Here is a 14,585-nt window from a genome sequence, read left to right as displayed (position 1 = left end):
CTTGTTCGAATTTACCCGTTCCACCTTAAATGGCGCCTGAGGTGCCAGAATGTAACTGCTGCAGCATTTATGGTGGAACGGGTAAATTCGAAAAACAAGCTGGCGAACGAGAAGCTGATTTCAGCCTCGCGACTTTTCAGTATTTGATAGTTTCTCGTTACAGATTAAATATATCGGGACACCAACTGGAGTGATAATGAATTCATAAAAGTCCATTCGTATCCAAATTACCGATGTTTGTCTTAATTTTTCCCTTCGCTTTTTTGTTAGCTAACTTACTAGCTAGCTGGGCAAGACTGTTGACTGTCCTGCTGTGACCAGAAGCCTGCAAGCCTGCAGAGTTAAAGGGTAAATTAGCAGATATAGGCTATATTAACTCCAGTGTTTTAGACCGTTTATAGTTGAAACTGTGTTGAACGATCAGCAGAGCTTTATTTTACTGTAAAGGAGGATTATTTTATTTTTGCTTATTTTGCAGTTCCATGTTCAGAAGAGTTTGTAGTTTCCTGTTTTGATTGTGAGCAGCATGTTTAAGTGCCTGTTCTGAACAGTGGTCTTGCCAATAAAAAGAAAAGCACCTTCCTACTTGTGGTGTTTATTGACTCCTTTTACAGTCATTGGGTCTTGCTGCAAAGGTAAGGAAAATAATTGTAGATATTTAATTGTAAATCACTATCACTATTTATACACATGGTTTGTAAACATCTCTTAAAAATGCTATGAATCACTTATGAATGTTGCTTTGCATGTCACTTTACTATATGGTATATTAACATATCTTAAAAATGCTATGAATCACTTATGAATGTTGCTTTGCATGTCACTTTACTATATGGGCAGTGAATTACTCATAAATATGCTATGAGCAGTCAATCAACTTAAAGTCTCAAACTTTGTGTGGTGGTGGGACAGGCCCATAATACTTATCCATTACATTCAAGATCCATCCATTCATGTAACATGCACTTTAGTGAGGATAACGTGACTTCCATCACTTTTATGGTGAAGGCAAAGCAAGGCAAATTTATAAAGGACATTTCTTAGAAAATTATCAGCACCCTGAGTGAGGAAAGTTGAAGAGCCACCACTCGATTGTACTTTGAAGTAATGCCAAAAAAGGAATCATTCCTTGTGATAACAGTGCTTGTCACATTTAACCTCAGTTACACAGGATAATCAATGCACAGTTATACTTGTGCCTTCTCCAAAACCATAAGTGAGGAAGAACATCACTAAAAATAAAACCTCCAAAGTAATTGGGATAACAGTGTTAGCATTTACCCCAAGAAAGTTAAACTAGTTTAAGTAACATTTTCCACAATAATGTATAGAGTGTTGAATGAACAGTACATTTTATATATGAATAATTAGCGTAAAAAGCAGAAAGAATAGCATATTGCAAAATACAAATGCTTGAGAATTTTTTTTTTTTAAAAAGTTGAAAGTCTAGGCAAAAAGTGTCATACACTTTCTGTCCAAAGGGATAAAGCCAGGTCATTTTATGCTGACAGTCCAGAAAAGAGGAGTTTCACTGAAAATACTAAATAAAATGAGGACTTTTATTTTGAAAAACATCTTTCGGTAAAATGACATAGTAGTCCATATTAATATCATGTAAAACATGTATAGTTTATGAATGTTGATTTAAGCATTCATGAACATGTTATGAAGTGTTTATGTAAGGTGATATGAATGTGTTATGTAGACACCCTTCAAAGAAAGTGTTACCCAAGTATCTGGGTGTGCACTTGGACAACAAGCTGGACTGGAGCTGTAACACTCTCGCGGTGTACAAGACAGGCCAAAGCTGTCTCTACTTCCTGAGGAGGCTGAGGTCTTTTGGTGTGAGCACTAAGCTCCTATAGACATTCTACCAGTCTGTTGTAGGGAGTGCTTTATTCTATGCTGTTGTGTTCTGGGGCAGCAGTATTAACAAAAGTGCTCTGAACAAATTAAACGAACTAATTAGGAAGGCTGGCTCTGTTGTGGGAGTCAAGTCAGACTCTTTGGAGGTTGTGGCAGAACAAAGGACGCTCAACAAGCTGTTAGCCATCTTGGACAAGACCTGACACCCTCTGCATTCTACACTGGATAAACAGAGAAGCACATTCAGTGCAGACTGTTACAGCTGTGCTGTGTTAAAGAGCGCCATGTGAGATCTTTCTTACCCACTGCTACAACGAGTCTCCTTACTGCTGAGATGATACTGATCTCCTGCTGTCTGAACTGAGCTGAACCACAACACTATATCTCCTCTCCTTAATACACACTGTGCAATATATCATAACTACTACTGTAACAACACTCTCACTGCACACTTTACACTATAATACTGCTGCAGTTCTTAGTTATGTCCATACTCACTGAGTTTTTATACTACCTCTTTAGCCTACTCTCATGTAAATTCAACAAATCTTATACGCTACATTCATATGCAAATAAATATAATTTTATTCCTACTCTCATAACCTTATGTTTTTTTTTGTCTATTTGTTTATTTCTGCCTAACTTATGTCTTTTCTCTATATTTATTTTATGCATAGTATATGTAAGTATATGTGCAATTATATGTCTTGCTACTGAAACACTGCAATTTCCCGTTTGGGATCAATACAGTTCTATTTATCTATCTGTCTATCTATCTATGTATCTATCTATCTATCTATCTATCTATCTATGTTATGTTATGCTCACCTGCAAACCAAGAAAAAGAGTTAGCTATGCAGCTTTGCAGCATCTTTTCAACACTGCACTGGAAGAGCTACATGAAAAATAGGGGTGTGGGAGGGGTCTACTCATGAGCATAGCACTCCTCCTAGTACCTGTATAATGGAACTGCTTTCAGTGAATTAACTAATTATAACCAAATGGGCTGAAAATTAATAAAATAAAATAAAATGAAATAATGGGAGAGTCCTCTCTCTGCTGTCATAGCCTGGCCATATCACATTACTGAGGATAAGAGGAATGTGTCTTTGGTCAATGATTTTCCTGATGAAGTGAAACAAGTTCTTATTACAGGCTTGGGTGTGCTGTTGCAATACTGCCTGAAAAAGTGGGCAACTGCTGTGCGAAAAAGTGTACTTTAAACTAGAACATCATGAATGAGGCCTGTGTTTCTTTCTTGGTGGTGGGCCTTTATGCTTTCATTTGCTCTTCGTGTGTTTTTCCATCCTTTGGTATGGGGTTTTACAAAGAGCCTCCTTAAATATAAATGGTGCAAGAAATGGGCTTAAGAGAGAAATGTTCTTGGACTATGTCACATGTAAAGATATAAAAGCTATTTTTCTTACAGTAAACACACAGAGATGATAATGCAGTAGAGTGGGAGATGTGGTAGGAAGGTGTGGCAGTATTAAGTCATGTGATTAACTGTAGTGCAGGGGTAGCGATATTTATCTGGGGATAAATATGAAAATCATTTCTCAGAAGGAGGTGTGTAAGAGGTGACTTTTAATGGTCAGTGTGGAAATTAATGCTCAGAAGCATTTTTTGTGAATATATATGCATCAAATGTAGGAGGAAAGAGGGCAAATCTTTTCACTTCCTTAAAGAAAGAGCTGTCACAGGTTTCTCAGGATGCCATTTTAGTATTGATAGGTGACTGGAATTGGAGGACTGTTTGTGTAATGGATAGAACAGGGCCGGAACCTCCTGCTTTGCCTGCTTAGATGTTACAGGATGTGAAGTAACATTTTAATCTGGTTAACTCATGGTGGGTGAAATAAGTATCCTTGGGGTAAAGTAGTAGATGGGAGGGTTAGTGCAGCTTGTTTGGACTGTTTGTACTTTTTGAAGCAGCAAAGTAATGGAATACTTAAAGCAGCAATTTCTTCACTTGGCTTTTCACATCATCACTTTGCATTAGTTCAGCTGTCCACTGATATAGGACAACATAGAGCTGCTTATTGTAAGTTGAATGTAAAGCTCTTGCAAGATAGCCCCTTTTGTTCAAACTCTAAGCACTTTTGGGAGTTGTGGAGATGAAGGAAGGGGGATTTGATTCTCCTAGGCATAATGGGATGTGGGGAAAGGCGGTATACAGCCTCATCCTCTATGGATAGATAAAGGGCTCTTATGGAGCTTGAATGTGAAATTAAAGAAGTTGAAGAGCAGTCAGTGGGTTAAGACCAGATTGGCCAACAAGCAGATTTGGCAGAACTATATAGAGACCTTGGGACCTTTCTGCAGAAGAGAGCAAAAGGTGCTCTTGTGACTCGGTTTAGTCTGTTGAATGGAATGGATGCTCCCATCTCTTTCTTTTTGGGGATGAATTAAGAGGCTGTTTTGCAACAAATCACCAACAGACTGGCAAAATGGAAGTGGCTGTTCCTTCTAGTGTTGTATAGTGAGAGGATGTTGATTATTAGCAACTTATCAACGTCTACTTTATGGCACCGGTTGATGATGCTCCCCCTGGTCTACTAGCAGACATCCAGAGGAGGTCTGGTTATCACTGGGTAAGGCCTGCCATTCTCTGTCCACCCACTCATGAAGGTGGTCAAGGTATTATAGACCTTGAAAGTAGAGTAGTGGCTTTCTACAGCTTTACTACAATGATGTAGAATGAACAGAGACTGAAATTTCTAATGTGAAACTGACTGAACAATCAGCCATTTCAATCAGCCTCAGGCAAAACAGCTTTGGAGACAAAGGCATCAGCTTACGCTAAGTGGCCTCAGATGGTAAAGTTGGCATTGAGAGGCTTCTCACTATTGCACAATTGTTTTCTGTTTGCTTTTGCTCCTCTTTACTATTCTGTTTATGTTTCAACTGAAAGCATTACTGTTCCCAGAACCATTTCATCCCCAACTGCCTACTGCTGAAGAACCTGTTCCAAGGAACCTCAGGAGTATCACACTCCTTTGTGGGTGTTGTGCAAGTTTCAAAGAAAAAAAAACAACATTTTTTTCTTCTGCTTCTCATTTTTTAACCCCCTCCCCCCACCCTGTGACACACTGGCTTACACCAAGGTTTGCTTTTGCTCCATGGCTAATAATGGGCTGTGAAGAAGATTTTGCTCCTTGTGTGTGTGTGTGTGTGTGTATTAGGATTTTTTGAGCTCACTCTTCTTTGCAGGGTTGCTTTAATTGAGATAGACTAGTAGCTTTTCAAGTCATGCTGTAGCATCTCTGCTGGGTTGAAGATAAAGCTTTGATGAGGACACTCCAAAACCTTGCTTCCTTTCAAATGTGCATTTGCTTTTCTGTGTTGGATCACTGTCTTGCAGCATCAGTCTATTACGCTTCAGCTTCACCTCATGGACAGATGAATGGACAGACACTCTCCTTGAGAATTAAGAACAGAACTCATGGCTGCTTCAATAACAGCATGTTGTCCAGGACCAGAGGCAGCATAACATCCCCACAGCATCCCACTACCGCCAATATGTTTGAATGTTGATATGATGTTCCTACTGTGAAACACAGTATTCACATGATGGCAGCTATAAAAGGACCTGTGTTGTCCAAAAAGTTACACCTCAATCTGGTCTGTCCATGGAGTATTATCTCAAAAGACTTAGGGATTTTCTCTGTGTTTTCTTAGTTTGTTTATGTTAGGTATTTCTTTTATTTCATTTCATTTTATTTTTGGACAATGTGAGAGGAGCATTGGATGTTAATGAAGACATCAGCTTGTTGATGACCACGCTCCTTAAGCACACTGCCTGCAGCTTTACATTGGTTCACCTTCAGGAGGGTTCTCCACACATCAGCGATATTTACAGACAACACCTGGTCACCATGTGAGGGAAGATTCTCACTGCTGCCTCAGTGCTGAATGCTCCAAAATGAGCATAGAAGTCATCCTATCTGGAAGGGTGCTCTTTTCAGATAACATGGAGGAGTCCAAATCTGCTCCATGCAGGCTCTCCTCCAGTGTCCTTCAAGGCTTGGTGCTGGGCCCCCTTCTCTTTTCACTCTACAGTCATTCTCTTGGTGATGGAAAAATCCAACCACTATGGATGGGCTGCAGACAGCAGTGATGAACACATGGGAAGCAGTTTTCGTGTTAAGGAAATAATAAAGGTTAGTAACAGTAACAAGTTGTATTTCTACAGGTTTTCTACTTTATTTTTTTACCTGTTATGTTTTTGAATAGTCAGATGCACTGCAGTGTGATGAATAGACAGTTACAGACTGTAATTATATTCAAACCAAATGTTATTTGGAGCTGTAAAATGCAAACTTACTTCTTTCCATCTTGTTTCTCAGTTACTAGTAAGTCTCACAGCAGGTAATGACATCAGTTCTTCAGAATAATGTGGCTAAGTGCACTGAAATTCTGACTAAATTACAGCATTAAAATGTAGCGCTGATACAGAAAAAGACATAAACAACATTGTGCATTCAGGTAAGTGCTCTTTTATTTTGAACTGGCACTTTGACAAAATCAGCAAAATACCCAGCTGGGGTTAGGGTTAGGGTTAGTGCTACCCCAACATAAAACACAGGAATGGTATAATGCAGGTGGACACAACATATGAGGAGTGTAAATGCTTCTAACCACTTGTTAAATTGCAAAACCCATCCTCCTTCAACATAGTTAGCATAACAGCATTCCCCCTGTCACCGTGACCCACACAGTCTGAACAAAGTTTTTAGGGTGCACGGAATCCTGGCCTGTCCACCGTCCCATTCCAACCAGCACAAGTCCTGTGAGCTATCCGATCTTCCTGGCTGGCTTCTGATTCCCCACTGAGTTGGGTTCACTGTATTGCCTGGTAGTGCGTACCCTCTTCCTGCACTGTTAGCAACCCAGTCGCTATGCTGCCATTTACTTGGGGGCTGCCTCCTCCTCAAGCTCCTCTGCTGCATGGCATCTCTATGCCAAGGATGAGTTCTTCCGTCTCTACCACAGTGTCTCAGCTCCTCCAGCAGCGTGTATGCCTGTTGAACCCTCGTGCTCATCTCCAAAACCAGCAGGCTTATCTGCTCTCTCTTCAGCCTCTGCCTCTGCTGGAGCGGCTGCCTAGACAACAGTGGCACCAGAGGGCCACAGTCAATGCTGCTATGTCATCATGTTCTGGCAGTAGATATACTTAAGCACCCATAATGTCCTCTCCAGTGCCAAGCATGGCTGCATCACTGTGATGGCTGCTGTGATGCTCCTAGGTTCCTAGGCATCCGTGTCATTGAAGTGCGGTATGTGGATGTGCTCCCCAGCCTGCTGCCTCGCCCTAAGCTGGGTGGACACATGATGTAGGAGGCAGGCACAGCACTCGGTACCCCTTTCCTCCAGGCTAGGTTCTCTTTGCCATCTGCCACTGAATTCATCGTTGCACCGGTCGACTTCTTCTAGCTCAGCGGCCAGCTCCCACTCCTAATACCAGAATAGCATCAGTGTAGAATCAGAATCAGAATAAACATGCACAAAATTGCATGTTTGGACAAAGGCTTTTTTTATTATAAACAGGCACTTCAACAGAGGCAGCGAAATGCCCAGACCACAGCTACCCCACACAAGACACAGGGAGGGGTTACAATGGGATGAGACAACACATAAGTACACATAAGTCCCACTTGTGACCCTCCTTGGTCACAATAACACTACTTAACACAACTACTCCAATAACAGCAACAACAGCAGCAACAACAGTAGCACTGAGCATCCTTTTTACCTGGACTGCCTAAGCACACCACCGCAGCATGGCCAGTATCATTGTTTAAATACTACCATACAATTGGTTATCGTGGCCATGTATACTCTGCACTGACTGCATTAACATAAGAACTGCAAGCGGCCCTTAGTGGTGCATTTTTGTCTAAAACAACCCTTTATTTAATTCATAAGAGTTATTTAAGCTGACATGCTCAGGTTTAGTTTGTCTCAGATGTTGCACTGTTTGTGGTTCGCTTTTTTTTGCTATTATGATAACCATTTATATCATGAGATAATGTCCCCATCACACAGAGAAGCAGATAAACAATCTGAACGGTACTGACAATATCAGGATAAGATGTATATTTGTTTGGCTGTAGTTTAAGATGAATGTCAGGTATGTCACCTACAGAATTACATACTTAAAGCTCTATCCAATGTAATTTGACAATTTAATCAATCAGACGTGAAGCAGATCATGTGCCATTTAGTGCTCTTATCTGCACTCATTTCTATGCACATTCGATGAATAAGTGCCAATCACTCCATTTCTGACACCAGGGAGTATACAGACCAATCAAGGAATTTGTGCTTTTGTGAAAAACAGTGAACTACCAATTCCCAAATGTTTTACATGAAAGCATGGGAAAACTTTTTTGTACTCTATGCAACATTTACCACTGTGAAACCCCAGTCCTGAAAAAAAAGCTTAAAAATATTGCCACAAATTTTAAGAAATGCCACTGTAAAGTCAAGCATTTTAGTCTGTAACAATCACAAAAAGGCAAATTCCTGGTGGGTCTTTTACATTCTTTTTGTTTTCATTAGATATTGTATTGCTATTTTATCTCCACTTCTTACTTGAGTTTTTATTTACTTTATCGCCTTTTTGTTTGTTGTTAGTCTTGTTTAGTTGATTGTATTTCATTTGAACTTTTTCAATCCCTGTTTAACTTGCCTTGCTACACTGTAAATAAAGGGTAACTCTCGATTTGCTTCCAATTGGCCAGTAAACACATCTTCAGCCACATAAGTTCTCTTATAATAATAAGAAGTATGAGATATTGTGTTTTTACAAATAGAAAACATACATTGTAGTAAACAATGATATATGTGAACATCATGCACAGCAAAACAGGTGCCTAACAAAGATTATGATAAGGCTTCTGGCAAGTCTCTGAGATATGATAGTGTCTAAAAGTGTAAGTGTCATGATAGTGTGTGAAAGTAAAATTCTAGTGAAAAATGTGGGGTTTCTTTCAGTCTGAGAAATAACCACATACCCCATGACATGTCACAACATGTTAGTGATGAAATACAAGCAATTCTCAACATTACATGCAAGTGATGTGCTTGTTCCACAGAAATTCATAGTGTGACATGATGAAGTAAATGTACCAGAACTGTACCACGTTGGCACTATGATCACGTGATCAGCCGAGACAACGTTTAAATGCTGGTGAACTTTCCTGCCTTTGACCGGATTGTTGTGACACAGAGCTTTGTTACACCTTTAAGATTATACCAGTGTCAGTGTTGCTGACTTGATTTACTGTTATTAAAAATTTCAGTTTAGCGGAAAACTAAATTGTATTTACTTTGGAGACAAGATGAATTCTGCTGCAAGGTAAGGACTCAAATACTTTGTACTTTTCCCCAACATTTTTAAGTGTAATATATTATGGTAAGCCAATCACAGACATATGAACATTGATATATACTGAATGAACTTTGATATACATTTTGGCATATATATGTCAAAATACACATACACACATGTACATCTAGACGATAAATGAATGTTTATATTAATTGAACACTGATATATACTTATGGAGAGATTTTTGTGACATTGTATGAATAAGTAAAGAAATAAATTATTAAAGTAAAAATTGCTTTATTTAATCATTTCATTCTTAAACTATTTATTGTGATCTAATTAGTTGTTATTTAAATGTGCATTATTCATACTTTGTGTGTTAAAATAAAATTATTAAATCCATTATTTAACCATTTATTTATTTAACCATTTATTTATTTATTTAATGGTTGCACTCCACACTATGAAATAATTAAATCTACCAACATCATCCATCAGTCAGTGTCTAACGCTGATCTCTTCAGGTAGATTGCTGTGGTATTCCACAGAGATCATTGTGCTCAGTACTGATGTGAACAGCCAGGCAGTCATTGCTCAGGTTGCTGTGCTCTATCATTAGAGAAGCGCTGGAGCACATCTTCCAAGTCTGAAGTCACCCTGGTCTATATCTCGGTCAGAGAGTGCAGAAATAACCTCTACCACCTCAATAAAGTCCTGTGTTTTACCTTTGATAGTCTGGCTTTGCACATCCATTATCGGCTTCTTATTCATATTTTCCATCCCACCTCAAATTTGTATAACAAGCTAACTTCAGTTTTGCCATGAATGAAGCTGCAATGTCTTGGAAAACAATATTAGCCAAAAGCAAGTTAGGCCCGCCGACTGACTTTGATGGATGATGTTGACACATTTGCATTGTATTCAATGATTTAAGTTTCTGTTTAAAATGTATAATTTAATAGAACAATTCATTTTATTAATTTTTTCTCATTTTGATTTTTTATTCATTTAGTCACTTATTTATAATGTACCAAAATCATTAAAACTCACAGTCATTAAACCCCCTACTTAAAAAGCAAGATCTTGATCCCAATGAACTCACCAACTATAGATCAATTTCCAATCTCCCTTTCATTGCTAAGATCTTAGAAAAAGTGGTCTCACATCAACTGAGCTCCTATCTACAAGAAAGTCCTCTCCATGAGATGTTTCAGTCTGACTTTAGACCCTTTCACAGTACTGAAACAGCATTAACTACAGTAGCAAATGATCTCCTTGTGTCTCTTGATAGTGGCCATACTTGCATACCTTCTAGATCTCAGTGCAGCATTCGATACTATCGACCACAAGATCCTCCTTGATAGGCTGGAAAATCTGATTGGTGTCAAAGGACAGGCTTTGTCATGGTTCCGATCTTATCTGACAGACCGTTATCAATCTGTCAGTGTTAACAATAAACAATCTGATTACACGTTAGTACAACAAGGATCTGTGCTCAGGGCCGCTGCTTTTCTCTGTGTACATGCAACCTCTTGGTAACATAATCTGCAGATTCAGCGTTAGCTTTCAATGCTATGCGGATACATAACTTTACATATCTGCTAAACCTAATGAGGCTCTAAATCTAAATAATCTTGAAGAACGTGTTAAAAATATCAAAAGCTGGATGACCAACAATTTCCTTTTTCTTAATCCTAACAAAACTGAGGTCCTACTACTGGAACCCAAAGCAGAGAGATCTCAACTCTCCAATTGTGAACTAAATTTAGAGGCGATTCGGTCATTCCAAGCACCACTGTAAAAAATCTAGGCGTCATCTTCGATTCCAGTCTCTCTTTTGATACATGTTTGCAACATTGTTAGAACCGGACCCACAGTACCTTAGTGAATTAGTTCAGTCATATGAACCCACACGTACACTCCGCTCACAAAATAACAGCCTGCTGACGGTTCCTAGAATTAGAAAAACCACAGCAGGAGGTCGAGCATTTTTCTACATAGCCCCGAAATTATTGAATCATCTCCCAACCTCTGTTTGGGACTCAGACACACTGTCTACATTTACAACTAGACTCAAAACTTTTCTGTTTGCACATTTTGCTAATATCAGTTGCTGCACTATTAACTCATTATTATCTCTCCATAAGTGGACCTGTCCTGTTAATCAATTTCTCTCTCTCTCTCTCGCTTTCCCTCCCTTAATTTGAGCCCCTGAGCAACGTCTGCCACCAGAGCTGCTAGAGTCACCAGAGCTCCATCTCTGTTGGCTGATCTGCACCTCACCCTCATGAACTGACCCTCCTGCTGCTGCTGCTGCATGAACTCAAACTAACTATTAACCACTGATCCACCTGTTTTCCCCATTTTGTATTCTAATATTTTATTCTAACGCTGTTTGCTGTTCGGTGTGGACCAGAGGAGGATCGGTTCCCCTTTTGAGTCTTGGTTCCTCTCAAGGTTTCTTCCTCTTGCTTTTAGGGAGCTTTTCCTTGCCACTGTCGCCATTGGTGACGCTCATGGGGGCTCGGACCCGGATTTTTCTGTAAAGCTGCTTTGTGACAACACCTGTTGTATAAATAAACTTTGACTTGACTTATAATATTGCAAAAATTGCTCCATATTTACTGAAGGAACACTGATATATATAATTGTTAATTTAATGTGTGTATAATGAACATTGGACCTCATTCATTAAGGTGAGAATGACAGTTTAAGAACACATCTTGAATCTGATGTACCTTTTCTTAAGACCTTTCTCAAAAACACATTTAAAAACAAACTTAGGAAGACATTCAAGAATGAGGCCCACTGCTATATATTAAATTAAATTAATTAGTTTCATGTGGAGCTTCAAAAATCTCCAAAACCAACTCAAACTAAGTTATGGAGAGTCAAGCTGAATTCATGTTCAGTGTGTAACAGCTTTTAGCATCAAAAACCTGCAAGAACTCCTCACAATATAGATGCTGTCACGGGTGACTCTACTGTATGTTTCCTAGAGTTGGTTATGAGCTCTATGGGTTTTTTTGAAACAAACAAAACAAGTCAAATAGACAACAACAATAGACAAACATAGCTAAAATCATGTCCTGGCAAATAATATCCAAATAGGAAGCAGGCAAAAAGGTAAAGTAAAAAAAACAGAAGTTAGATACACAGGAAGTCACCCAAAACACAGGAAAGACCGCTCATTAGCTCTGTGAAAGAAGCAATATCTCACAATGAGCTAAGATAAAACCTGGGCTTATATACTAACTAAACAAATCACATGATGAAAGAAACTGGTGAGGCAGGTCTCTGATACATGGAATGCTGTGACATCATAGTCATGTGTTCTCCCAGAGGGTTTTGGGAACTGGATTACACCAAAGAGTCAGGACCGGAGGGATACGTGACACTCAAACCTGTTTGAAAATAATGAGCAAACAGTTACATTCATTTGAATAGAAATCTTTTATTCTTCTACAGTACATTAACATTAATAAATATATATATCACACAAAAATAAACAGCCAAACCCTTTATATATAGATATATATATATATATATTTTTTTTTTTCATATGTAACAAGTACTGCCCTCATTCTGGTTGCAGTTTTACAGCCGAACAGATCAATGATGTCTCTGAGTACCTCTGGGATAACAACCTAGACCTTGCAGAGGGAACACTACATGTTGACTTCCTGAACAAAATAAAAAGTCATACCATGAAAGCTGAACGCTTTGTCAAGTTCATGCTGCAGGACATCCTCTACCTGGATGGGGTGACTACTATACTGAAGGTGATGAGTGAGAAGGTCACAGAGCCAGAGGACCTGAAAAATTTCATTGAAGGAAGATACTCCAGTTACAAGAAGTTTAGGGACTCATGTCTACAGAATCTTTCCATTATGGTAAGAGCTGAAATGTTGCAGCAATAGCAGAGAATCAGAAGCTGTTTGTTCTTTTTAATTTTACATTATTTTTTCTACTACAGGATCCAAATTCCATCAAACCGACGTCAGCCATACAGAAGTATCTGGATACATACAGAGAGGTGATGACTGAGAGTGATCCTATCTACTTTGTGGTGGCCCTGCTGCCCTGCCCCAGAGTCTGGTCCTGGATGGCTCAGAATCTGCAAATACCTGAAGATTCTGCCCACTACATCAGGAAATCAGACAATGAGGGTGGCCAATCCGAGAAGTATTACAAACCCATTCTGAACAAGTACCTAAACACGGCAGAAAAAGTGCAGAAGGCCAGCGATATCTTCCGCAGGCAAATGCAGAATGAGCATGACTTCTTTTACACTTCTTGAGCTAACAGCAGAAATGCTGTCCTGGGGCTTTATTACTTAAACTTCCTATTTTTTGTCTTAAGATCTGACAGGTCAAGATAAGATTTTTCACAAATCATATAACAGAAACAAATCTTATCTTAAATTAGGAATCTTATCTTTCAGAATCTTATCCCCAGTTAGGAAATTTTAAACTATTCAATTGATGTCAAAAATCAACTGTCATACCTGTTAGCTTAGCAACCGATGATCCACGCATAGCTGAAACGTAAACACATAATCAAAATAATCAAGTTAGTTAACCAGACATCTAGCTACCATTACTGATGTAAAAAAAAGGTCAAACAAAAGCTGTGAATACTGTGAAAGCGTCCCCTGCTGTATATCAGAGCTCTTTAGCCAAGCATGCTAACATTATTCCTCTTAATAAACAGACAAACATTCAGCTCTGTCTTCTCATTATTCACCACCATCACTGTAATATTTCATCATCAACATTAACACAGGAAGGTGATCAGAGGGGCGGTGGAGATCGAGTCTGCAGCGTCTGAGATTTTTAAAACGCAGAGTTAGAAAAGAAAATCATCTCACAGTGAAAGCAGCGTTTTACAGTAGAAATAAATGGAGCTCATTATGCTGGTAGTGAACTATGCTGCCTGACACAGCTGCCTAAAAACCATAGAAACGGACCTTAAACAGAAGTGAGGACCCTGTTGGGCTTCATCCTAAAGTTACGACAGTATTTAGGAGGTTTAGTCTAGTTAGGATGTTTGTGTGATGCTGTTTTCTTATCTGGAGTTAATGATGTGATTATGAAGTTAGGAACTGTTAGTCTGTAATAGCTACTGTCCTAAATCCTAACTAAACTCATCATGGAAACTAAACAGAACAGATTTCAGAGTTGAAACGTTTCTGTAATACAGCCCCTGATTTCCTTCTTTCCTTCTCTTTAATGTACATGATAAATGTGTTTAAATGATTAAATGTCCAACAAGAAAAATCCACAGAAATAATTCTGATTGGTGTCAAATTACAGAATTTTGCATAACTTTTTATTTTTTATTTTTTATACCTTTGTTAGCAAGTAAATGTGGGCATTGTAGA

General features: G+C 38.9%; 1 protein-coding gene and 1 pseudogene across 1 annotated transcript; both read left to right on the top strand.

Moving 5' to 3' along the window:
• The window catches only part of LOC118826312, a 545,149-nt pseudogene that overhangs the window by 205,644 nt on the left and 324,920 nt on the right, over nucleotides 1-14,585 (top strand).
• Nucleotides 9,088-13,794, top strand: LOC118826371. The gene is made up of 3 exons (XM_036597331.1): nucleotides 9,088-9,229; nucleotides 12,798-13,095; nucleotides 13,179-13,794. The coding sequence occupies exons 1-3, from the start codon at nucleotides 9,213-9,215 to the stop codon at nucleotides 13,500-13,502; spliced, it is 639 nt and encodes a 212-aa protein (XP_036453224.1). The 5' UTR covers nucleotides 9,088-9,212; the 3' UTR covers nucleotides 13,503-13,794.

Source organism: Colossoma macropomum, unplaced genomic scaffold, assembly GCF_904425465.1.
Source record: "Colossoma macropomum unplaced genomic scaffold, Colossoma_macropomum, whole genome shotgun sequence".
Taxonomy (NCBI): domain Eukaryota; kingdom Metazoa; phylum Chordata; class Actinopteri; order Characiformes; family Serrasalmidae; genus Colossoma; species Colossoma macropomum.
This window is presented reverse-complemented; position numbering and strand designations above follow the sequence as displayed.